The following is a 23,781-nucleotide window of genomic DNA, read 5'->3' as shown; positions in this document are numbered from 1 at the left end:
ATATACATTGCAGACAATCCGCACTTGGGATGGGCGCCCAGCATCCACTACGGACTACGAGAAATAGATTTACCGGTGAGTAAAATCTTATTTTCTCTGACGTCCTAAGTGGATGCTGGGACTCCGTAAGGACCATGGGGATTATACCAAAGCTCCCAAACGGGCGGGAGAGTGCGGATGACTCTGCAGCACCGAATGAGCAAACTCAAGGTCCTCCTCAGCCAGAGTATCAAACTTGTAAAAGTGTTAGACCCTGACCAAGTAGCCGCTCTGCAAAGTTGTAAAGCCGAGACTCCTCGGGCAGCCGCCCAAGAAGAGCCCACCTTCCTCGTGGAATGGGCTTTTACAGATTTAGGATGCGGCAGTCCAGCCGCAGAATGCGCAAGCTGAATTGTGCTACAGATCCAGCGAGCAATAGTCTGCTTCGAAGCAGGAGCACCCATCTTGTTGGGTGCATACAGGATAAATAGCGAGTCAGTTTTTCTGACTCCAGCCGTCCTGGAAACATATATTTTCAAGGCCCTGACTACGTCCAGTAACTTGGAATCCTCCAAGTCCCTAGTAGCCGCAGGCACCACAATAGGTTGGTTCAAGTGAAAAGCTGATACCACTTTAGGGAGAAACTGGGGACGAGTCCTCAGTTCTGCCCTATCCATATGGAAAATCAGATAAGGGCTTTTACATGACAAAGCCGCCAATTCTGACACACGCCTGGCCGAAGCCAAGGCCAGCAGCATGACCACTTTCCACGTGAGATATTTCAAATCCACGGTTTTAAGAGGCTCAAACCAATGTGACTTTAGGAAATCCAACACCACGTTGAGATCCCAAGGTGCCACTGGAGGCACAAAAGGGGGCTGGATATGCAGCACTCCCTTTACAAATGTCTGAACTTCAGGCAGTGAAGCCAGTTCTTTTTGGAAGAAAATCGACAGAGCCGAAATCTGGACCTTAATGGAACCCAATTTTAGGCCCATAGTCACTCCTGACTGTAGGAAGTGCAGAATCGACCCAGCTGAAATTCCTCTGTTGGGGCCTTCCTGGCCTCACACCACGCAACATATTTTCGCCATATGCGGTGATAATGGTTTGCGGTCACTTCTTTCCTAGCTTTAATCAGCGTAGGGATGACTTCCTCCGGAATACCTTTTTCCTTCAGGATCCGGCGTTCAACCGCCATGCCGTCAAACGCAGCCGCGGTAAGTCTTGGAACAGACAGGGCCCCTGCTGCAGCAGGTCCTGTCTGAGCGGCAGAGGCCATGGGTCCTCTGAGATCATTTCTTGAAGTTCCGGGTACCAAGCTCTTCTTGGCCAATCCGGAACAATGAGTATAGTTCTTACTCTTCTCCTTCTTATTATCCTCAGTACCTTGGGTATGAGAGGAAGAGGAGGGAACACATAAACCGACCGGTACACCCACGGTGTCACTAGAGCGTCCACAGCTATTGCCTGAGGGTCTCTTGACCTGGCGCAATATCTTTCTAGCTTTTTGTTTAGGCGGGACGCCATCATGTCCACCTGTGCCGTTCACATTTTACAATCAGCTGGAAGACTTCTGGATGAAGTCCCCACTCTCCCGGGTGGAGGTCGTGCCTGCCGAGGAAGTCTGCCTCCCAGTTGTCCACCCCCGGAATGAACACTGCCGCCAGTGCTAACACGTGATTTTCCGCCCATCGGAGAATCCTTGTGGCTTCTGCCATCGCCATCCGGCTTCTTGTGCCGCCCTTTCGGTTTACATGGGCGACCGCCGTGATGTTGTCTGACTGAATCGGTACTAGCTGGTTTTGAAGCAGGGGTCTTGCTTGACTTAGGGCATTGTAAATGGCCCTTAGTTCCAGAATATTTATGTGTAGTGAAATCTCCTGGTTTGACCATAGTCCCTGGAAATTTCTTCCCTGTGTGACTGCCCCCCAGCCTCGAAGGCTGGCATCCGTGGTCACCAGGATCCAGTCCTGTATGCCGAATCTGCGGCCCTCTTGAAGATGAGCACTCTGCAGCCACTACAGCAGAGACACCCTGGTCCTTGGAGACAGGGTTATCCGCCGATGCATCTGAAGATGCGATCCGGACCACTTGTCCAACAGGTCCCACTGAAAAGTTCTTGCATGGAACCTGCCGAATGGAATTGCTTCGTAAGAAGCTACCATCTTTCCCAGGACTCGCGTGCAGTGATGCACCGATACCTGTCTTGGTTTCAGGAGGCCTCTGACTAGAGATGACAGCTCCTTGGCTTTCTCCTCCGGGAGAAACACTTTTTTCTGGTCTGTGTCCAGAATCATCCCCAGGAACAGTAGACGTGTCGTAGGGACCAGCTGTGACTTTGGAATATTTAGAATCCAACCGTGCTGTTGTAGCACCTCCTGAGATAGTGCTACCCCGACCAACAACTGCTCCCTGGCCTCGCCTTTATCAGGAGATCGTCCAAGTACGGGATAATTAAAACTCCCTTCCTTCGAAGGAGTATCATCATTTCGGCCATTACCTTGGTAAATACCCTCGGTGCCGTGGACAGACCGAACGGCAACGTCTGGAATTGGTAATGACAATCCTGTACCACAAATCTGAGGTACTCCTGGTGAGGATGGTAAATGGGGACATGCAGGTAAGCATCCTTGATGTCCAGTGATACCATGTAATCCCCCTCGTCCAGGCTTGCAATAACTGCCCTGAGCGATTCCATCTTGAACTTGAATTTTTTTATATAAGTGTTCAAGGATTTCAAATTTAAAATGGGTCTCACCGAACCGTCTGGTTTCGGTACCACAAACATCGAAAAATAGTAACCCCTTCCTTGTTGAAGGAGGGGTACCTTGACTATCACCTGCTGGGAATACAGCTTGTGTATTGCCTCTAACACAGCCTCCCTGTCTGAGGGAGTTGTTGGCAAGGCAGATTTGAAGAAACGGCGGGGGGGAGATGTCTCGAATTCCAGCTTGTATCCCTGAGATACAACTTGAAGGACCCAGGGATTCACCTGTGAGCGAGCCCACTGATTGCTGAAATTTTTGAGACGGGCCCCCACCGTACCTGGCTCCGCCTGTGGACTTAGAGGAAGCGGGGGAGGGCTTTTGCTCCTGGGAACTGGCTGCCTGCTGCAGCTTTTTCCCCCTACCTCTGCCTCTGGGCAGAAAGGACGCACCTTTAACCCGCTTGCCCTTATGGGGCCGAAAGGACTGTACCTGATAATACGGTGCTTTCTTTTCTTGTGAGGGAACATGGGGTAAGAAATTTAGAGATGAGCGGATTCGGTTTTACTCGGTTTTACTCGGTTCTCAAAACGACATCTTATTGGCTCACGGATGTCACGTGTTTTGGATAGCCAATAAGATTCGGTTTTGAGAACCGAGTAAAACCGAGTAAAACCGAATCCGCTCATCTCTAGTAAGAATGCTGACTTCCCAGCTGTCGCTGTGGAAACTAGGTCCGAGAGACCATCCCCAAACAACTCCTCACCTTTATAAGGCAAAACTTCCATGTGCCTTTTAGAATCAGCGTCACCTGTCCACTGCCGAGTCCATAAACCTCTCCTAGCAGAAAATAAGAATTTACTTACCGATAATTCTATTTCTCATAGTCCGTAGTGGATGCTGGGAACTCCGTAAGGACCATGGGGAATAGCGGCTCCGCAGGAGACTGGGCACAAAAGTAAAAGCTTTATGACTAGCTGGTGTGCACTGGCTCCTCCCCCTATGACCCTCCTCCAAGCCTCAGTTAGGATACTGTGCCCGGACGAGCGTACATAATAAGGAAGGATCTTGAATCCCGGGTAAGACTCATACCAGCCACACCAATCACACCGTACAACTTGTGATCTGAACCCAGTTAACAGTATGATAAACGTAGGAGCCTCTGAAAAGATGGCTCACAACAATAAACAACCCGATTTTTGTAACAATAACTATATACAAGTATTGCAGACAATCCGCACTTGGGATGGGCGCCCAGCATCCACTACGGACTATGAGAAATAGAATTATCGGTAAGTAAATTCTTATTTTCTCTGACGTCCTAGTGGATGCTGGGAACTCCGTAAGGACCATGGGGATTATAGCAAAGCTCCCAAACGGGCGGGAGAGTGCGGATGACTCTGCAGCACCGAATGAGAGAACTCCAGGTCCTCCTCAGCCAGGGTATCGAATTTGTAAAATTTAGCAAACGTGTTTGCCCCTGACCAAGTAGCTGCTCGGCAAAGTTGTAAAGCCGAGACCCCTCGGGCAGCCGCCCAAGATGAGCCCACTTTCCTTGTGGAATGGGCTTTTACAGATTTTGGCTGTGGCAGGCCTGCCACAGAATGTGCAAGCTGAATTGTACTACAAATCCAACGAGCAATCGTCTGCTTAGAAGCAGGAGCACCCAGCTTGTTGGGTGCATACAGGATAAACAGCGAGTCAGATTTTCTGACTCCAGCCGTCCTGGAAACATATATTTTCAGGGCCCTGACTACGTCCAGCAACTTGGAGTCCTCCAAGTCCCTAGTAGCCGCAGGTACCACAATAGGCTGGTTCATGTGAAACGCTGAAACCACCTTAGGGAGAAATTGAGGGCGAGTCCTCAGTTCTGCCCTGTCTGAATGAAAAATTAGGTAAGGGCTTTTATATGATAAAGCCGCCAATTCTGAGACACGCCTGGCTGAAGCCAGGGCTAACAGCATGACCACTTTCCATGTGAGATATTTCAATTCCACAGTGGTGAGTGGTTCAAACCAATGTGATTTTAGGAGACTCAACACTACATTGAGATCCCAAGGTGCCACTGGAGGCACAAAAGGAGGCTGTATATGCAGTACCCCTTTGACAAACGTCTGAACTTCAGGCACTGAAGCCAGTTCTTTTTGGAAGAAGATTGACAGGGCCGAAATTTGAACCTTAATGGACCCTAATTTTAGGCCCATAGATAGTCCTGTTTGCAGGAAATGCAGGAAACGACCCAGTTGAAATTCCTCTGTAGGGGCCTTCTTGGCCTCACACCACGCAACATATTTCTGCCAAATGCGGTGATAATGTTTTGCGGTTACATCCTTCCTGGCCTTGACCAGGGTAGGGATGACTTCATCTGGAATGCCTTTTTCCTTCAGGATCCGGCGTTCAACCTCCATGCCGTCAAACGCAGCCGCGGTAAGTCTTGGAACAGACAAGGTCCCTGCTGGAGCAGGTCCTTTCTGAGAGGTAGAGGCCACGGGTCCTCCGTGAGCATCTCTTGAAGTTCCGGGAACCAAGTCCTTCTTGGCCAATCCGGAGCCACGAGTATAGTTCTTACTCCTCTCCTTCTTATGATTCTCAGTACTTTGGGTATGAGAGGCAGAGGAGGGAACACATACACTGACTGGTACACCCACGGTGTTACCAGAGCGTCCACCGCTATTGCCTGAGGGTCCCTTGACCTGGCGCAATATCTGTCTAGTTTCTTGTTGAGACGAGACGCCATCATGTCCACCTTTGGTTTTTCCCAACGGTTTACAATCACGTGGAAGACTTCTGGGTGAAGTCCCCACTCCCCCGGGTGGAGGTCGTGTCTGCTGAGGAAGTCTGCTTCCCAGTTGTCCACTCCCGGAATGAACACAGCTGACAGTGCTGTCACATGATTTTCCGCCCAGCGAAGAATTCTTGCAGCTTCTGCCATTGCCCTCCTGCTTCTTGTGCCGCCCTGTCTGTTTACGTGGGCGACTGCCGTGATGTTGTCCGATTGGATCAAAACCGACTGACCCTGAAGCAGAGGCCTTGCTTGACTTAGGGCATTGTAAATTGCCCTTAGTTCCAGGATATTTATGTGAAGAAACGTTTCCATGCTTGACCACAAGCCCTGGAAATTTCTTCCCTGTGTGACTGCTCCCCAGCCTCTCAGGCTGGCATCCGTGGTCACCAGAATCCAGTCCTGAATGCCGAATCTGCGGCCCTCTAGAAGATGAGCACTCTGCAACCACCACAGGAGAGACACCCTTGTCCTTGGAGATAGGGTTATCCGCTGATGCATCTGAAGATGCGATCCGGACCATTTGTCCAGCAGATCCCACTGAAACATTCTTGCATGGAATCTTCCGAATGGAATCGCTTCGTAAGAAGCCACCATCTTTCCCAGGACCCTTGTGCATTGATGCACTGACACTTGTCCTGGTTTCAGGAGGTTCCTGACTAGCTCGGATAACTCCCTGGCCTTCTCCTCCGGGAGAAACACCTTTTTCTGCACTGTGTCCAGAATCATCCCTAGGAACAGTAGACGTGTTGTTGGAATCAGCTGCGATTTTGGAATATTTAGAATCCACCCGTGCTGACGTAGCACCACCTTTTTAAAACTTTTACTCTAAGCAGCTCTGGAGAGCTACCTAGCATGCACCCTTCTCGGCCGGGCACAAAAATCTAACTGAGGCTTGGAGGAGGGTCATAGGGGGAGGAGCCAGTGCACACCAGCTAGTCATAAAGCTTTTACTTTTGTGCCCAGTCTCCTGCGGAGCCGCTATTCCCCATGGTCCTTAAGGAGTTCCCAGCATCCACTAGGACGTCAGAGAAATGGACATTGCACTTATTTTAGATGCCAGCCGGCAAATATCCCTCTGTGCATCTCTCATGTATAAGACTGCGTCTTTAATATGCTCTATGGTTAGCAATATAGTGTCCCTGTCTAAGGTATCAATATTGTCTGACAGGGAATCTGACCACGCAGCTGCAGCACTGCACATCCATGCAGAAGCAATAGCTGGTCTCAGTATAACACCTGTGTGTGTATATATAGATTTCAGAATAGCCTCCTGCTTTCTATCAGCAGGCTCCTTTAGGGCGGCCGTATCCGGAGACGGTAGTGCCACCTTCTTTGACAAACGTGTGAGCGCTTTATCCACCCTAGGGGATGTCTCCCAACGTGACCTATCCTCTGGCGGGAAAGGGTACGCCATCAGTAACTTTCTAGAAATTAGTAGTTTTTTATCGGGGGAACCCACGCTTCTTCACACACTTCATTTAATTCCTCAGATGGGGGAAAAACCACTGGAAGCTTTTTCTCCCCATACATAATACCCTTTTTTGTGGTAGCTGGGTTAATATCAGAAATGTGTAACACATTTTTCATGGCCTCAATCATGTAACGAGTGGCCCTATTGGAAGTTACATTAGTCTCATTGTCGTCGACACTGGAGTCAGTATCCGTGTCGACATCTGTATCTGCCATTTGAGGTAGTGGGCGTTTTAGGGCCCCTGATGGCTTTTGAGACGCCTGGGCAGGCACGGGCTGAGAAGCCGGCTGTCCCATATTTGGTATGTCGTCAAATCTTTTATGTAATGAGTTAACACTTTCACGTAATTCCTTCCACAAGTCCATCCACTCAGGTGTCGGCCCCGCAGGGGGTGACATCACATTTATCGGCACCTGCTCCGCCTCCACATAAGCCTCTTCATCAAACATGTTGACACAGCCGTACCGACACACCGCATACACACAGGGAAGGCTCTGACAGAGGACAGGACCCCACACAGCCCTTTGGGGAGACAGAGGGAGAGTATGCCAGCACACACCAGAGCGCTATATAACACAGGGATGAGCACTATACTGAGTGTTTTTCCCTTATAGCTGCTAATATATAACTACTGCACCTAAATTTAGTGCCCCCCCTCTCTTTTTTACCCTTATGTAGCTTGACACTGCAGGGGAGAGCCTGGGAGCGATCCTTCCAGCGGAGCTGTGAGGGAAAAATGGCGCCAGTGTGCTGAGAGGGATAGCCCCGCCCTTTTTTCGGCGGGCTTCTCCCGCTTTTTTCTGGAACTCTGGCAGGGGTATTTTTCAAATATATAGTCTCAGGGACTATATATTGTGAATTTTTTTGCCAGCCAAGGTGTTATTATTGCTGCTCAAGGCGCCCCCCCCCCCAGCGCCCTGCACCCATCAGTGACCGGAGTGTGAGGTGTGCATGAGGAGCAATGGCGCACAGCTGCAGTGCTGTGCGCTACCTTGTTGAAGACCGAAGTCTTCTGCCGCCGATTTTCCGGACCAACTTCTTGCTTCTGGCTCTGTAAGGGGGGCGGCGCCGCGGCTCTGGGACCGGACGACCGAGGCTGGGCCTGTGTTCGATCCCTCTGGAGCTAATGGTGTCCAGTAGCCTAAGAAGCCCAAGCTAGCTGCAAGCAGGTAGGTTCGCTTCTTCTCCCCTTAGTCCCTCGCTGCAGTGAGTCTGTTGCCAGCAGATCTCACTGAAAATAAAAAACCTAAACTATACTTTCTTTTCTAGAAGCTCAGGAGAGCCCCTAGTGTGCATCCAGCTCAGCCGGGCACAAGATTCTAACAGAGGTCTGGAGGAGGGTCATAGGGGGAGGAGCCAGTGCACACCAGGTAGTCCTAAAGCTTTCTTTAGTTGTGCCCAGTCTCCTGCAGAGCCGCTATTCCCCATGTTCCTTACGGAGTCCCAGCATCCACTTAGGACGTCAGAGAAATTATGTATTTTGTTAGGTTTTAAAAAGTCAAATACAAATATAACTCCAATTCTATTGATAATCCTTTGTTATATAGACCATCATTAAATGAGCGGTATCTAGCCGGTGCCTTAATAAGGTGGCACTGCGCCCTGTGGTAGCCCCGCCGAAAACACCTGTGACATCATTTCATCATGCCTAGGGGGCGGGGCTGCCGACACACTGCCGCTGGCTCTGGGCCCTATGGACTCTGCAGACAGGTAGCCACACGCAGGTTCAGACACAGGACTCTGCACTTTATGTGGTGGCACCATTTGCACGGCGCTGTATCTAGCACTGCTGTTTAGTGCAGTTTCTCCATCTTCAGGGCCAGAACCGGATTAATGCTTGTGGTGGCCTCCACCAATAAAATGGTCCCTTAACTTGCCCCTCACCCCCGTATACGCTACTATGTGCAACCCTGGTGGCCCCTCCCCCATGCCCTCAGTTATGTCATGCTCCCGTCTCTGTTTTGCATGCACCACCAGCTAACAAAGCAGAGCGGCTTCTGAGTCGTGATGGATGTTTTATGTGTCACATGACACCGGTGAGGGACCTTGGTAGCCGTTCTGCTCTGTATGTCTGTGAATGCAGAGCAGTGGCAGCTCCCAGTCTTCAAACAGGTGCTGCTCATCACCTGTTCTCAACAATTGCAGGGTCAGAGTGACCCTGTGTGGAAGGAGCCCCCAGGACGACGGCCCTCTCGCTCCCCCTTAATCCGGCCCTGTTCAGGGAGCTTAATGTATGGCCAGCCCCCACAGTACAAACAGCTTAATTAGTATCTCAAATCCAATATACAGACCCTAACAGGCATGTGTTCCATATGATCTAGATCAGTGATTTTCAACCTTTTTTTACTCGCGGCACACCGAACAATATTTTAAAATTGACAAGGCACACCATCAGTTCCTCACAAGAAAAAAAAACACACATTCGCCCTCACAGTAAAAAAAAAAAATCCATACATACATTGGCCTACGCAGAAAAAACTATCACATTGCTCCCACATAAATCCTGTTGCTCCCCACATGAATTATTCGCATTATTCCCCCCATAAATCCTTATTCTCCACACATAAATCCTCTTGCTCCCCACAGGAGAAATAAAATTACAAATATTAGCCCCTACCAGTCAGCTGTCCTCCTCCCTGTCCCTCAGTGGTGGGGGTTGTTCATAGTGGAGTGCTGCGAATACTGAGCAGCGGGCGGTCGGGCAGGTGTGGGCATAGGTGGGCAAGGAAAGCTGTGGATGTAGGCGGGAACTGGAATATGTGCAGGTGGGTGGGCTGGCTGGGTGTGAGACGCAGCAGCTGTGACCTATAATTTCACACCACCGCGTCTTCAAGGCATAAGTCACGAACCGATCACAACTGATCCTCTAAGAAGAGCCCGAGCCAACAGTTCATTCTGAAGGTGCAGAAAGCGGCTCTGGCTCCACGGCACACCTTGCAACTGGTCGCGGCACACTAGTGTGCCACGGCACACTGGTTGAAAAAGCCTGATCTAGATGGAGCACAGGTGTATGCATTACTGACACATTATAAAAGACCACATTTTGTAATAATTGTTTCACCTGTGCCTCTGGGGGTGATTCTAAGTCTAAAAAAAACTAAAACCAAGCAAATTTACACCTTGGCAACACCATGTGTCCGTCAGTTACTCAGCCCTTCAGACAAAGCAATGGCCCTTGCACCACGGACGTAGACTTGAACTGGGGTAGAACTATTTGTCTATAGGGAGCTGAAGGAACCGCACATAGAGGACAGGTCTAGAACCTCCGGCTATACATGGCACATATGTGTGTGCAAATACAGTTACAACGCAAGGTCCCCCTATATATCAGTGCTGCGTGTAAAGTTTAGTGGTCTTTTGTCTCCCGTTACGCTACTGATGGGTTTCTGGGTGGTAATGTACTGTATGCACTCACTCTGCTTGGAGATGAAATATACAATTTGCTGTATGAAAGATTCCTAGCGGATTAATGAGTATTGGAATTGCAGATGACTTCGCTTCATAAATGATCCAAGCTAGGCAGCCTCATTGTCCCTAAAATGGAGAATTAACGGCATCTCTCAATAGATGACTGATCGGTGTCCTGGAATAATTCTCCAGGTCCACGATTGCCCATTTGCCGGAGGATTTAATGTGATTAATTGCTATGGAAATGTACTAACTGCTGACCTCTCTTCTTTACACAGCCCCCGTCCTCTATCGCTAGCTGGTTCCGGGACTGTTTTATGGGGTACTACGTGCTGGAATTCCTCCTCTGGATAAGGTACTGTGCAATCTGCCGTCAGACTAGTCAGCTAGCTAAACCAAGGTGGTCCAGTGTGTAAGCTTGTTAGATAATCACCACTAGGGGGTCAATTTACTAAGATGGGAGTTGTATTTAAGATGGGATGTTGCCCATAGCAATCGATCAAATTTTACTTCTCATTTATCTAGCACCTTCTAGAAGATAATACCTGGAATTTGAGTGGTTGCTATGGGCAGCATCACATCTTAAATAGACCTCCCATCTTAGTAAATTTACCCCTAGGTGCCTGCTTGGTGGTCCATATTCCAGGCCTCTCCGTCTACCACCCATTCATCACTATTCAGTCAAGTGCTTGAATTTCAGACACCTTCTCTGCAGGAGATTTGGCTTTATCCAAGGACCCAGTGATCCTGGCTAATGTAGGTGACCTCACCCAATCTGACCCACTGATTGGCAGGACCTGCGGGCACCTTACAAGTTGTGAACAAACACTGCAGGTTTTATATAGTGTAATGTATCTAAGGTTACCGTGTGGCGTGTTTCAGTGGACTTAGGGGGACATGTACTAAGCAGTGATAAAAGTTGTGAAGTGAGCCAGTGGAGAAGTGGCCCATGGCAACCAATCAGCATTGACGTAACATTTATAATTTACAGACTATAAAAGTATACAGAGCAGCTGATTGGTTGCCATGGGCAACTTCTCCACTGGCTCACTTCTCCGCTTTTATCACTGCTTAGTACATGTCCCCCTTAGAGGCTAGGAATTATTGTCAGTATTGTAAGTTATTTGTAAGGTGCCACGAAGACAAGGGGGTGTAATGGACCATAAGATGCACAAGTACAGACTAATACAGACATACTGCAGACACATAATTGCGGTGAGCATTATCATATCATAGTGCCGACATGGAGGGCCAGCAGATGCCGGCTTTGCCGGTAAGAAGCTACCTCCCGGTCAGCAGCGGGCACTGCGGTGACAATAAACACGCTGAATGGCTGGCATTCCCCTGAGAGAGCTTATGCTGTATTTATACCTTATCTCTGCCCTGTCAGGGAGATGAATGTTGCTTTACCACAGCATCATATATAATGGATCAGTCAGCCCGGGATTGCAGCCGTTTAACCTGGGTAAGCATCCTTAGATGAGAGCGGTATATGTAAAGCGTGGTACAGACATACATTATTGAACATGCAGACATCAAAGAGTTCCTGATACATGCACCGTTCTTTCATGTTACGTCGATTTGCATTTCACAGGGAAACAGATCTGCGCTGCGGAGCGTCCCAAATGATACCGTGGAAATATGTCCGAAGTGACTGTTCCTTTCAGTCGCTGTACTATGGGCCTAATTCAGGTTGGATCGCAGTGTGCGATCCAACAGTAATTTTTGAGAAAAAGATGCGGGCGCCTACGCAGCGCCCGTCCTGCGCCAGCATTTTCTGCGGGGGTGGGGGGTGGGGCTGCAGAAAATGCAATCGCCTCTGCCTGGAGGCGGTGGGGGAGGGGGGGAGGGGGGGGGGGGCAACGCTCCATTTCCAGGGAGGAGATGGAGCGTTGCGGGGGCGGTGTGGCGCAAATGGGGGCGGAGGAGGCCAAACGGGGAATAAAATTCATTTGTAATGAACATGGGGGGGGGAAGGAGGTTCAGTCTACTTGTGGGGGGGGGGTATAAGAGAGGACGAGGCCCGTGTGCCACTTCCGTGCTGCCACTTCTCTCATCGCCGCTGGCCTCCGGGGACACAGCACAATCGCCATGTTCCCAGTGATTTCTCTGCTGCGCATGGGAAGATCTCTGGGGAAATTGCACCATTTTCCCTGTGGTTTGTGGGCGGTTTCTTCTCCCGCACAGCGCTGGTTGCACCCCTGGTGTTTTCAGTTCTGTGATTACTGTCACTGTGTAACATTAGAAGCACCAACCCATGACCGGGGATGTGTAAGGAAGACGGGTGCAGGATCACATGCCCCCATTAAATCCCTCCGTACATAATCCAGATAGCAGGTTTACATGGCGTTAACAACATCATCAGTAAGTCCTACATACTAACTTACATTCAAGATGTCGGCGGTCGGGATTCCAGTGTCTGCATTCCAAGTAACGTCAGAGTTCCAGCACCGGCAATCTGACCGCGTGTTAGGATTCCGTCGCCAGGATTTTGAGCGCTGGCATGCCGACCGCATCCCTTTAGGTCCAGCCCTTCATTCACGTACATCTTATTTGTATAATAATATTACTGCTCAGTTTACACCTTCATTTGACATGACTGCGCCCATAGGGTGCAAACCGGTGACCCCCTATACACGCTGCCATATTGCCGTGCAGCGACTCACGAAAGAGGAGCATTTACACAAAAACATCACAAAACAGAGTTCTCCTCGCTGGTTGTTCAGTAATAACCCGGGAATCCGCTAACGAGCCGGTGGCGCTCTATATAAACACTGAATGTAAAAGGACAATGACGATTACTCAGAATGCAGGATCTGTTTCCCCCAGGTTAGGAATAAAACCTAACGATCTTGGCATATGCCGTAATGCCTTCCTTTCATGGTGACTGAGAGGTAACATGAAATAGATTCCACCTTTTTATCTCCTCTTTGAACATAACATTCCTTCCTGCGGTATAATGCCTTTCATTAAATCACACTACAGTAAACGTTTAATTAGCTGAGGCAGAAGCTCGCCGGCCGGACTGATGGCTCCTGCGCTGGCTTTGGGAAAATAAATGTCAAATGAATTCAGAAAATTAATTAATTAATTATTAATGTGCAGTTACTGTATGAAAGAGTATAATGCTAATTACTATAAAGTTATGTCAGGGCACGGCCTGGGAGGAGGGGATCTGTATAAAGTTTTTATCTTCGTTATTAACTGACGTCTGTGTTCTTTTCTACCTGTGCTCTGTGTGTAACGTGCAACTCTCACTACAGTATGTGTGTACTTTGTGTGTAACATGCAACTCTCACTACAGTATGTGTGTACTGTGTGTAACGTGTAACATGCAACTCTCACTACAGTATGTGTGTACTTTGTGTGTAACATGCAACTCTCACTACAGTATGTGTGTACTGTGTGTAACGTGTAACATGCAACTCTCACTACAGTATGTGTGTACTTTGTGTGTAACATGCAACTCTCACTACAGTATGTGTGTACTGTGTGTAACGTGTAACATGCAACTCTCACTACAGTATGTGTGTACTTTGTGTGTAACATGCAACTCTCACTACAGTATGTGTGTACTGTGTGTAACGTGTAACATGCAACTCTCACTACAGTATGTGTGTACTTTGTGTGTAACATGCAACTCTCACTACAGTATGTGTGTACTTTGTGTGTAACATGCAACTCTCACTACAGTATGTGTGTACTGTGTGTAACGTGTAACATGCAACTCTCACTACAGTATGTGTGTACTTTGTGTGTAACATGCAACTCTCACTACAGTATGTGTGTACTGTGTGTAACGTGTAACATGCAACTCTCACTACAGTATGTGTGTACTTTGTGTGTAACATGCAACTCTCACTACAGTATGTGTGTACTGTGTGTAACGTGTAACATGCAACTCTCACTATAGTATGTGTGTACTTTGTGTGTAACATGCAACTCTCACTACAGTATGTGTGTACTGTGTGTAACGTGTAACATGCAACTCTCACTACAGTATGTGTGTACTTTGTGTGTAACATGCAACTCTCACTACAGTATGTGTGTACTGTGTGTAACGTGTAACATGCAACTCTCACTATAGTATGTGTGTACTTTGTGTGTAACATGCAACTCTCACTACAGTATGTGTGTACTTTGTGTGTAACATGCAACTCTCACTACAGTATGTGTGTACTGTGTGTAACGTGTAACATGCAACTCTCACTACAGTATGTGTGTACTTTGTGTGTAACATGCAACTCTCACTACAGTATGTGTGTACTGTGTGTAACGTGTAACATGCAACTCTCACTACAGTATGTGTGTACTTTGTGTGTAACATGCAACTCTCACTACAGTATGTGTGTACTGTGTGTAACGTGTAACATGCAACTCTCACTATAGTATGTGTGTACTTAGTGTGTAATGTGTAACATGCAACTCTCACTACAGTATGTGTGTACTTTGTGTGTAACATGCAACTCTCACTACAGTATGTGTGTACTGTGTGTAACGTGTAACATGCAACTCTCACTATAGTATGTGTGTACTTTGTGTGTAACATGCAACTCTCACTACAGTATGTGTGTACTTTGTGTGTAACATGCAACTCTCACTACAGTATGTGTGTACTGTGTGTAACGTGTAACATGCAACTCTCACTACAGTATGTGTGTACTTTGTGTGTAACATGCAACTCTCACTACAGTATGTGTGTACTGTGTGTAACGTGTAACATGCAACTCTCACTACAGTATGTGTGTACTTTGTGTGTAACATGCAACTCTCACTACAGTATGTGTGTACTGTGTGTAACGTGTAACATGCAACTCTCACTACAGTATGTGTGTACTTAGTGTGTAATGTGTAACATGCAACTCTCACTACAGTATGTGTGTACTTTGTGTGTAACGTGTAACATGCAACTCTCACTATAGTATGTGTGTACTTAGTGTGTAATGTGTAACATGCAACTCTCACTACAGTATGTGTGTACTTAGTGTGTAACATGCAACTCTCACTACAGTATGTGTGTACTTAGTGTGTAACGTGTAACATGCAACTCTCACTACAGTATGTGTGTACTTAGTGTGTAACGTGTAACATGCAACTCTCACTACAGTATGTGTGTACTTAGTGTGTAACGTGTAACATGCAACTCTCACTACAGTATGTGTGTACTTAGTGTGTAACGTGTAACATGCAACTCTCACTACAGTATGTGTGTACTTAGTGTGTAACATGCAACTCTCACTACAGTATGTGTGTACTTAGTGTGTAACGTGTAACATGCAACTCTCACTACAGTATGTGTGTACTTAGTGTGTAACGTGTAACATGCAACTCTCACTACAGTATGTGTGTACTTAGTGTGTAACGTGTAACATGCAACTCTCACTACAGTATGTGTGTACTTAGTGTGTAACGTGTAACATGCAACTCTCACTACAGTATGTGTGTACTTTGTGTGTAACGTGTAACATGCAACTCTCACTACAGTATGTGTGTACTTTGTGTGGAACGTGTAACATGCAATTCTCACTACAGTATGTGTGTACTTTGTGTGGAACGTGTAACATGCAACTCTCACTACAGTATGTGTGTACTTAGTGTGGAACGTGTAACATGCAACTCTCACTACAGTATGTGTGTACTTAGTGTGTAACGTGTAACATGCAACTCTCACTACAGCATGTGTGCACTTAGTGTGTAACGTGTAGCATGCAACTCTCACTACAGTATGTGTGTAACGTGTAACATGCAACTCACTACAGTATGTGTGTACTTAGTGTGTAACGTGTAACATGCAACTCTCACTACAGTATGTGTGTACTTTGTGTGTAACGTGTAACATGCAACTCTCACTACAGTATGTGTGTACTTAGTGTGTAACATGTAACATGCAACTCTCACTATAGTATGTGTGTACTTTGTGTGTAACGTGTAACATGCAACTCTTACTACAGTATGTGTGTACTTAGTGTGTAACATGCAACTCTCACTACAGTATGTGTGTACTTAGTGTGTAACGTGTAACATGCAACTCTCACTACAGTATGTGTGTACTTAGTGTGTAACGTGTAACATGCAACTCTCACTACAGTATGTGTGTACTTTGTGTGTAACGTGTAACATGCAACTCTCACTACAGTATGTGTGTACTTAGTGTGGAACGTGTAACATGCAACTCTCACTACAGTATGTGTGTACTTAGTGTGTAACGTGTAACATGCAACTCTCACTATAGTATGTGTGTACTTAGTGTGTAACGTGTAACATGCAACTCTCACTACAGTATGTGTGTACTGTAGGGGGTCATTCCGAGTTGATCGCTAGCTGCCGTTCGCAGCGCAGCGATCAGGCTAAAAATCGGCATTTCTGCGCATGCGTATGCACCACAATGCGCACGCGCGATGTACGGGTACAAAGGCTTTTGTGGTTTTGCACAGGTTCTAGCGACGTTTTCAGTCGCACTGGCGGACGCATGCAGATTGATAGGAAGGGGGCGTTTCTGGGTGTCAACTGACCGTTTTCAGGGAGTGTTTGGAAAAACGCAGGCGTGCCAGGGAAAACATAGGCGTGGCTGGGCGTTCGCAGGGCAGGTGTGTGACGTCAAAAGCCATCCCACCAACGTTAGAATCAACTCACACAAAGAGTAAGTTCAGGGCTGGTCTTGTTTTGCACAAAAAGATTTTGCAGGCGCTCTGCTGCACAGGCGTTCGCACTTCTGCAAAGCGAACATACACTCCCCGGTGGGCGGCGACAATGCGTTTGCACGGCTGCTAAAAACTGCTAGCGAGCGAACAACTCGTAATGACCCAATATGTGTGTACTTTGGCCCTCATTCCGAGTTGTTCGCTCGGTAAAAATCTTCGCATCGCAGCGATTTTCCGCTTAATACGCATGCGCAATGTCCGCACTGCGACTGCGCCAAGTAAATTTGCTATGCACTTAGGAATTTTACTCACGGCATTTTCATCGTTCTGGCGATCGTAATGTGATTGACAGGAAATGGGTGTTACTGGGCGGAAACATGCCGTTTTATGGGCGTGTGGGAAAAAACGCTACCGTTTCCGGAAAAAACGCAGGAGTGGCCGGAGAAACGGAGGAGTGTCTGGGCGAACGCTGGGTGTGTTTGTGACGTCAAACCAGGAACGACAAGCAGTGAAATGATCGCAGATGCCGAGTAAGTCTGAAGCTACTCAGAAACTGCTACGAGGTGTGTAATCGCAATATTGCGAATACATCGTTCGCAATTTTAAGATGCTAAGATTCACTCCCAGTAGGCGGCGGCTTAGCATGAGCAAATCTGCTAAAATTCACTTGCGAGCGAACAACTCGGAATGAGGGCCTTTGTGTGTAACCTGTAACATGCAGCTCTCACTATGGCCTGCTGCATCATTAGTGGACAATTGCACAGTATCACCGCTCCGCTACAATATGCTTGGTGTTCTGGGTATCTGTCAGTATTGTACACTAATACTTCTCGTGTATTCTGTGTAATTACTCACATTGTATATTGCCTATAAGGGCGATGCACACAACTAGTTTTGTTGTTCTGGGTTCCGGTTTCAGCTCTCGGAAGCCGTCCTCATACGGAATTTCGGGATAACTGTAAGGCTGCCCTGTATTGTGGCGTTTTCATGCAGGAAAAGTTCAGTGCGTCTGTATCTGTTCTGATTTCCATTCTGCCTTGTTGTGTCAGTTTCTTTGCTGCGTTTCCGGGCTACCTGTTTATAAAGCGTAGCAACATTGTATCAACAGAGTAAAAATAACACAATATACAGCACCATGTTGGGATACAGGTTGAGTATCCCTTATCCATAATATATCATGTACCCATGCACCCAGCCCAGCATCAATTGTCCCCGGATCTGTACAAGTGCGTTTATTTTAATGATAGTGGATCAGTCACCGTCACATAAGTGTAACCGCCTGTTCATCACAGCTAACGTCTCCTTTATTACAGAACATGGTATAAATCCCAATGTCTAATTATGCGGGAGGTGACAATGGGGGTCATTCTGACCCGTTCGCTCACTGCTTTTTAACACAGCAGAGCGAACGGGTCCCTACTGCGAATGCGCCGGCGCCGTAGTGCACCGGCGCATGCCAGACAGCCGAAGGCCGTAGCAGGGATGCGATCGCCTCTGCTTGACTGACAGGCAGAGGCGATCGCTGGGCGGGAGGGGGCTAACGGTGGTGTTTGGCCGCCGTTTCGTGGGTACAGTCCAGCCAAAGCAGGCCGTACCAAACAGGGGGCGGGCCTCAGCGTCTGCATGACGTCACACGCAGCCGCTGCGAGCTGGGGAGCGATGAGTAGCTCCCGGCCAGCACGCTAAAGCTGCGCTGGTTGGGAGCTACTCTTGAAGTGCAAAGGCCTTTGCACTTCTGCGAGGGGGGGGGGGCGGCACTGACATGCGGGGCGGGCTAGCTCTGTGCTGGACGTCCCCCCACATGTCAGGGAAGATGATCGTAGCTGTGCTAAATTTAGCACAGCTACAATCAACTCGGAATGACCCCCAACGCACTCGCAATCATTGTCTGCGTTATATAGTTCTCCCCGGTACGGCTATAAGCTTGTCTACATGACAACCAGCTGCGCGGAGCCAACAGAGGGACGATGCAACAGTCAGTGCAAATGCCACCTTATTACTTGTAGGGGGAGATGTATCAAGCCTGGCAGAGAGATAAAGTTGCACAAAGCCATTTCAAAGACTGTGCTAGATAAATGGAAGAACTGGGTTGGTTGCTTTAAGGAACTTCACTTTATCTCTCTCCAAGGCTTGATGCATCCCCTCCATCATCATCACCATGGAGACCGCAGGGAAAGCAATGTTTAAAAAAAAAATAGTTTTATTTATCGACACACAAACACAAGGCAGAAGAAATACAAAGTCCAACATTATGCAGCCAAAAGCAGTATATTGCAGCCTATGGATGTAGACACAGCGGACGCCAGACCCCCCCATTCTGTACGACGCTTCTATAAAATGCTGACAGAATTATTGTAGCATTGTGTCTATTCTACCTGAACACCCGTGCGGGGACTGACATTCAGCTTCAGGCTAACAGAGCATTCCAGTCTGGCGTGAAATAGAGACGTTTAATCAGACCCCTTCCGCTGTACCTGGCAGCAGAGCTCATTTGCTTCCCCCATACTGATTCTGATCAAGTCATTAATCATCTCCATTCTCCTCTCTGCACCTTCTGGAGTCAGGACAGAGAAGTGTCATATTAACTGTTTGTACCTCTTATAGAACCTACTGCCTAATTTGCACATACAGTACTAGGAGAGGTCGTTGTAACAGAGATTGGGTAAAAACCGGAACAGTCCGGAACGCCGGAACGGACCAGCTCCCTGCAACAAACTCTGCCATACTGGAGCTTGTAGTGCGTGTCCATGGGGTGTCTCGTCCTGGGAGGTGTTGCTGACAGCTGTCAACAGAGAGGTGACAGCTGGTGACAGCTGTCAGAGACACCCCATATACAGATCACCCACCGGACGGGGACAAGCACTACAAGCTCCAGGATGGCAGAGTTTGTGCAGGACGCTGTTCCGGTCTAGCGTTATGGGATTCGGAACATTCTTTTTTTTACCTAATCCCATTGTAACATGCTATAATGTGAGACCTGGAAGTAGAACAATAAGGATTGCTTGTATATACTGCTGAACTTTCTTGTAAAGCCAGGTACACACTATCTAATTATCGGGGCGATCAGCGGATAATGGGCTTACCGTATATCTGCAATGTACTTGGTGCTCAGCCCAGTTTAGCAGTGAAATCAGCACCATCTTTACATGTCATACCGTATAAACCAGCTTCGCTTCCCGTATCACGCACTTGGCACCAGGCGATGATCTTTAAAAGCACACACTCGGAATAGCTCATAAGAAGATGACGAATGAAGACATTAGCGGCGTGTAGCTGTCAGAAGGAGAGATAATATACTCCGGTGAGGGATGTGCTGCGGGATTTATCTGAAAGCTTTATCTGTGTGTGATATGATTCTGAAAGCAGCGAATTGTAGATCAATCAGTAGTGACTGCTCCAGTACATAGACAGACGTCTTTATCACCGCGCCGAGCGTCTCTATAAATGACCGTCCAGGGGAGCGCTGCACATTACCGAATCATTGAGGCTGGCGCCGTGCGACTCTTCTTGGATAAAGTAGAAGCATATCTGACATCCGGAATAGATGACTATGGGGGTCATTCCGAGTTGTTCGCTAGCTGCATTGAGGCAAAAAAAATGGCACTTCTGCGCATGCGTATGCAGCGCAATGCGCACGTGCAACGTACTATTACAACGAACGATGTAGTTTCACACAGGGTCTAGCGAAGTTTTTCAGTCGCACTGCTGTCCGCAGAGTGATTGACATGAAGTGGGCGTTTCTGGGTGTCAAATGACCTTTCAGGGAGTGTTCGGAAAAACACAGGCATGTCAGGAAAAACGCAGGCATGGCCGGGCGAACGCAGGGCGTGTTTGTGACGTCAGAACAGGAACTGAACAGTCTGAAGTGATCGCAAGCGCTAAGTAGGTTTTGAGCTACTCTGAAACTGCACAAAAAAACTTTGTAGCCGCTCTGCGATCCTTTCGTTCGCACTTCTGCTAAGCTAAAATACACTCCCAGTGGGAGGCGGCATAGCGTTTGCACGGCTGCTAAAACTGCTAGCGAGCGAACAACTCGGAATAACCACCTATATACAGGCGGGAACGTTTCCATTGGTTGGAATTGGCAGAATGTTATATCCACCCTGTTCTTCATATCCTCCAAGTGAAAACAGTGGCAGCTCGCCTAAAGTCCCAGGTGGTGCTGCAGCTACTCTGTGAGAACCCGAGTGTCGGGTCCCGGAGCTGCTCTCATGCAGCCAGTGTGAGACGCCGAGTGTCGGGTACCAGAGCTGCTCTCATGCAGCCAGTGTGAGATGCCGAGTGTCGGATACCGGAGCTGCTCTCATGCAGCCAGTGTGAGACGCCAAGTGTCGGATACCGGAGCTGCTCTCATGCAGCCAGTGTGAGACGCCGAGTGTCGGGTACCGGAGCTGCTCTCATGCAGCCAGTGTGAGACGCCGAGTGTCAGGTCCCGGAGCTGCTCTCATGCAGCCAGTGTGAGACGCCGAGTGTCGGGTACCGGAGCTGCTCTCATGCAGCCAGTGTGAGACGCCGAGTGTCGGGTACCGGAGCTGCTCTCATGCAGCCAGTGTGAGAAGCAGAATGTCGGGTCCCACAGCTGCTGTCATGCAGACAGTGTGAGAACCCAAGTGTCAGGTACTGGAGCTGCTCTCATGCAGCCAGTGTGAGACGCCGAGTGTCGGGTACCGGAGCTGCTCTCATGCAGCCAGTGTGAGAAGCAGAGTGTCGGGTACCGGAGCTGCTGTCATGCAGACAGTGTGAGAACCCAAGTGTCGGGTACTGGAGCTGCTCTCATACAGCCAGTGTGAGACGCCGAGTGTCGGATACCGGAGCTGCTCTCATACAGCCAGTGGGAGAAGCCAAGTGTCGGATACCAGAGCTGCTCTCATGCAGCCAGTGAGGGACTACCTCTTGCAGTGTGTATAAGGGGCTCTATCTGGCGTAACGTGTATGAGGCTTTACTTGGCATAATGTGTATAAGGGGCTCTTCCTGGCATAAAGTGTATAAGGGACTCTACCTGGTGTAATGTAAATAAGTTACTGGCTGGTGTAATATGTATAATGGGCTTTACCTGGAGTAATGTGTATAATGAGTTCTACCTAGCATAATGTGTATAAGAGACTACCTGGCATAATATGTATAAGGGACTCTACCTGGCGTAATATGTATAAGGGGCTCTACCTGGTGTGACATGTATAAGAGGCTCTACCTGGTGTAACGAGTATAAAGGGCACTACCTGGCATAAAGTGTATAAGGTGCACTACCTGGCTTAACGGGCACTACTGTGTTGTGTAATGTGAATAATGAACACTACTGTGCGATGTAATGTAAATTGGTACTATTCTGTGCTTACACCCCTTCCTCTTGAAGCCACCACCCTATATTTTTGACACACACCGAAAGCACACTGTCCCTATTTTAAATATGGTGTGTGTGGGGTGTGTGTGTGTGTGTGTGGGGGGGGGGGGGGGGGGGGGAAGGCGCACCGATTCTCTTTCTTTTTTTTTTTTGAAAATAAGTTTTATTGGTTTTTGTAATAAGAGGAACAAACACAAGAACAATAGACAGAGTGCGGATCAAGATAGGAGATACATAGAGATGGGGCGTCAATAAGACATAGTAACATTATGGTCCATAGTGATCCTATCCATCAAATATAAAAAAACAGAAACAACAATACAATTATATAGAGAAGAAGAAGAAGAAGAAGAAGAAGAAGAAGAAGAAGAAGAAGAAGAAGAAGAAGAAGAAGAAGAAGAAAAAACAGAGGAAAGCGAGGGAACAAGAAAAGAAGGAATAAGAAGCAAGAGCAAGGGATAACGGGGAGGGGGGTGAGTGTCGGCCAGGCAAGGTCGGTCACATTATAGAGTCCAGTCACATATATGGATATTGGATCAGATGGTTGTCAATGGTGGTTCAGCATTAAAGTGAAATGTCCATGGCGTCCAAGTGCGTATAAAAGTAATTGACGTATCATGAAGGGCAGCAGTGATGCGTTCCAGTTTGTATGTGGACCATATAGCGTTGATCGTAGCGGGGAGAGTAGGAGGAGAGGCGGATTTCCAATTCGCCGCAATTTGGCATTTGGCTGTATTTAAAATGTGTTTTATTAGTCGAAATGTCAGGGATAGGACGCAAAAGTAGAGAATAAAAGGGCGATTCGGGGACAACTACACCTGTGATTTCCAAAATTAGCTTATGAATCCAGTGCCAGTAGTGGCGGATGAGCTCACAGGACCACCAAACATGCAGCATGGTTCCCCGTTGCCCACAAAGTCTCCAACATCTATCAGGACAGGAAGGGTAGATAGTCTGTAGTCTAGACGGCACTAAGTACCATCGGTAATAGATTTTCTAACAGTCTTCCTTGATACAAACTGACAAGGAACTCCTAGCAATTTCCTGCCTGATGTCAGCCCACTCCTCGACGGTTAACGTTTCCCCGATATCTCGTTCCAAAGCTAATTCATGAGCCTCTTTCGCGGGGGTATTGTGTGAAAGTAAGATTTGGTAAATAGCGGATAGCAAACCCTTTGTAGAGCGTTGACCACAACATAAAGATTCAAATGCCGTTTTGGTCGTAGGATGAGCAGTTTTACAGAGGACAGTATAAAAGTGACGAATTTGCAAAAATTGATAGAAAGTCGAGTGGGGAAGTGAGAAACGCGATTGCAAGTCTGTAAACGAGGGAAATGAAGAAAGAGGGGCCAGGTCCACCAAGAAAAGGACGTTGTGAGAGGTCCAATATTTAAAAGCAAGGTGGTCAGTACCTGGAGGAAACCTAGAATTGTCCCACAAGGGAGTC

The 23,781-nt window shown here is 47.9% G+C and overlaps 1 protein-coding gene across 1 annotated transcript in view; it reads left to right on the top strand.

Annotated features, from left to right (window-relative positions):
- Positions 1–23,781, top strand: part of LOC134910829 (L-gulonolactone oxidase-like) — a 161,596-nt gene that overhangs the window by 77,626 nt on the left and 60,189 nt on the right. The window contains exon 7 of the mRNA XM_063919213.1: positions 10,630–10,706. Coding sequence (XP_063775283.1) covers positions 10,630–10,706 — 77 coding nt within the window. The remainder of the gene's footprint in view (positions 1–10,629; positions 10,707–23,781) is intronic.

Source organism: Pseudophryne corroboree, chromosome 4 (genome assembly GCF_028390025.1).
Source record: "Pseudophryne corroboree isolate aPseCor3 chromosome 4, aPseCor3.hap2, whole genome shotgun sequence".
Lineage (NCBI taxonomy): Eukaryota > Metazoa > Chordata > Amphibia > Anura > Myobatrachidae > Pseudophryne > Pseudophryne corroboree.
Note: the sequence above shows the minus strand (reverse complement) of the source record. Positions and strands in the feature narration are given on the sequence as shown.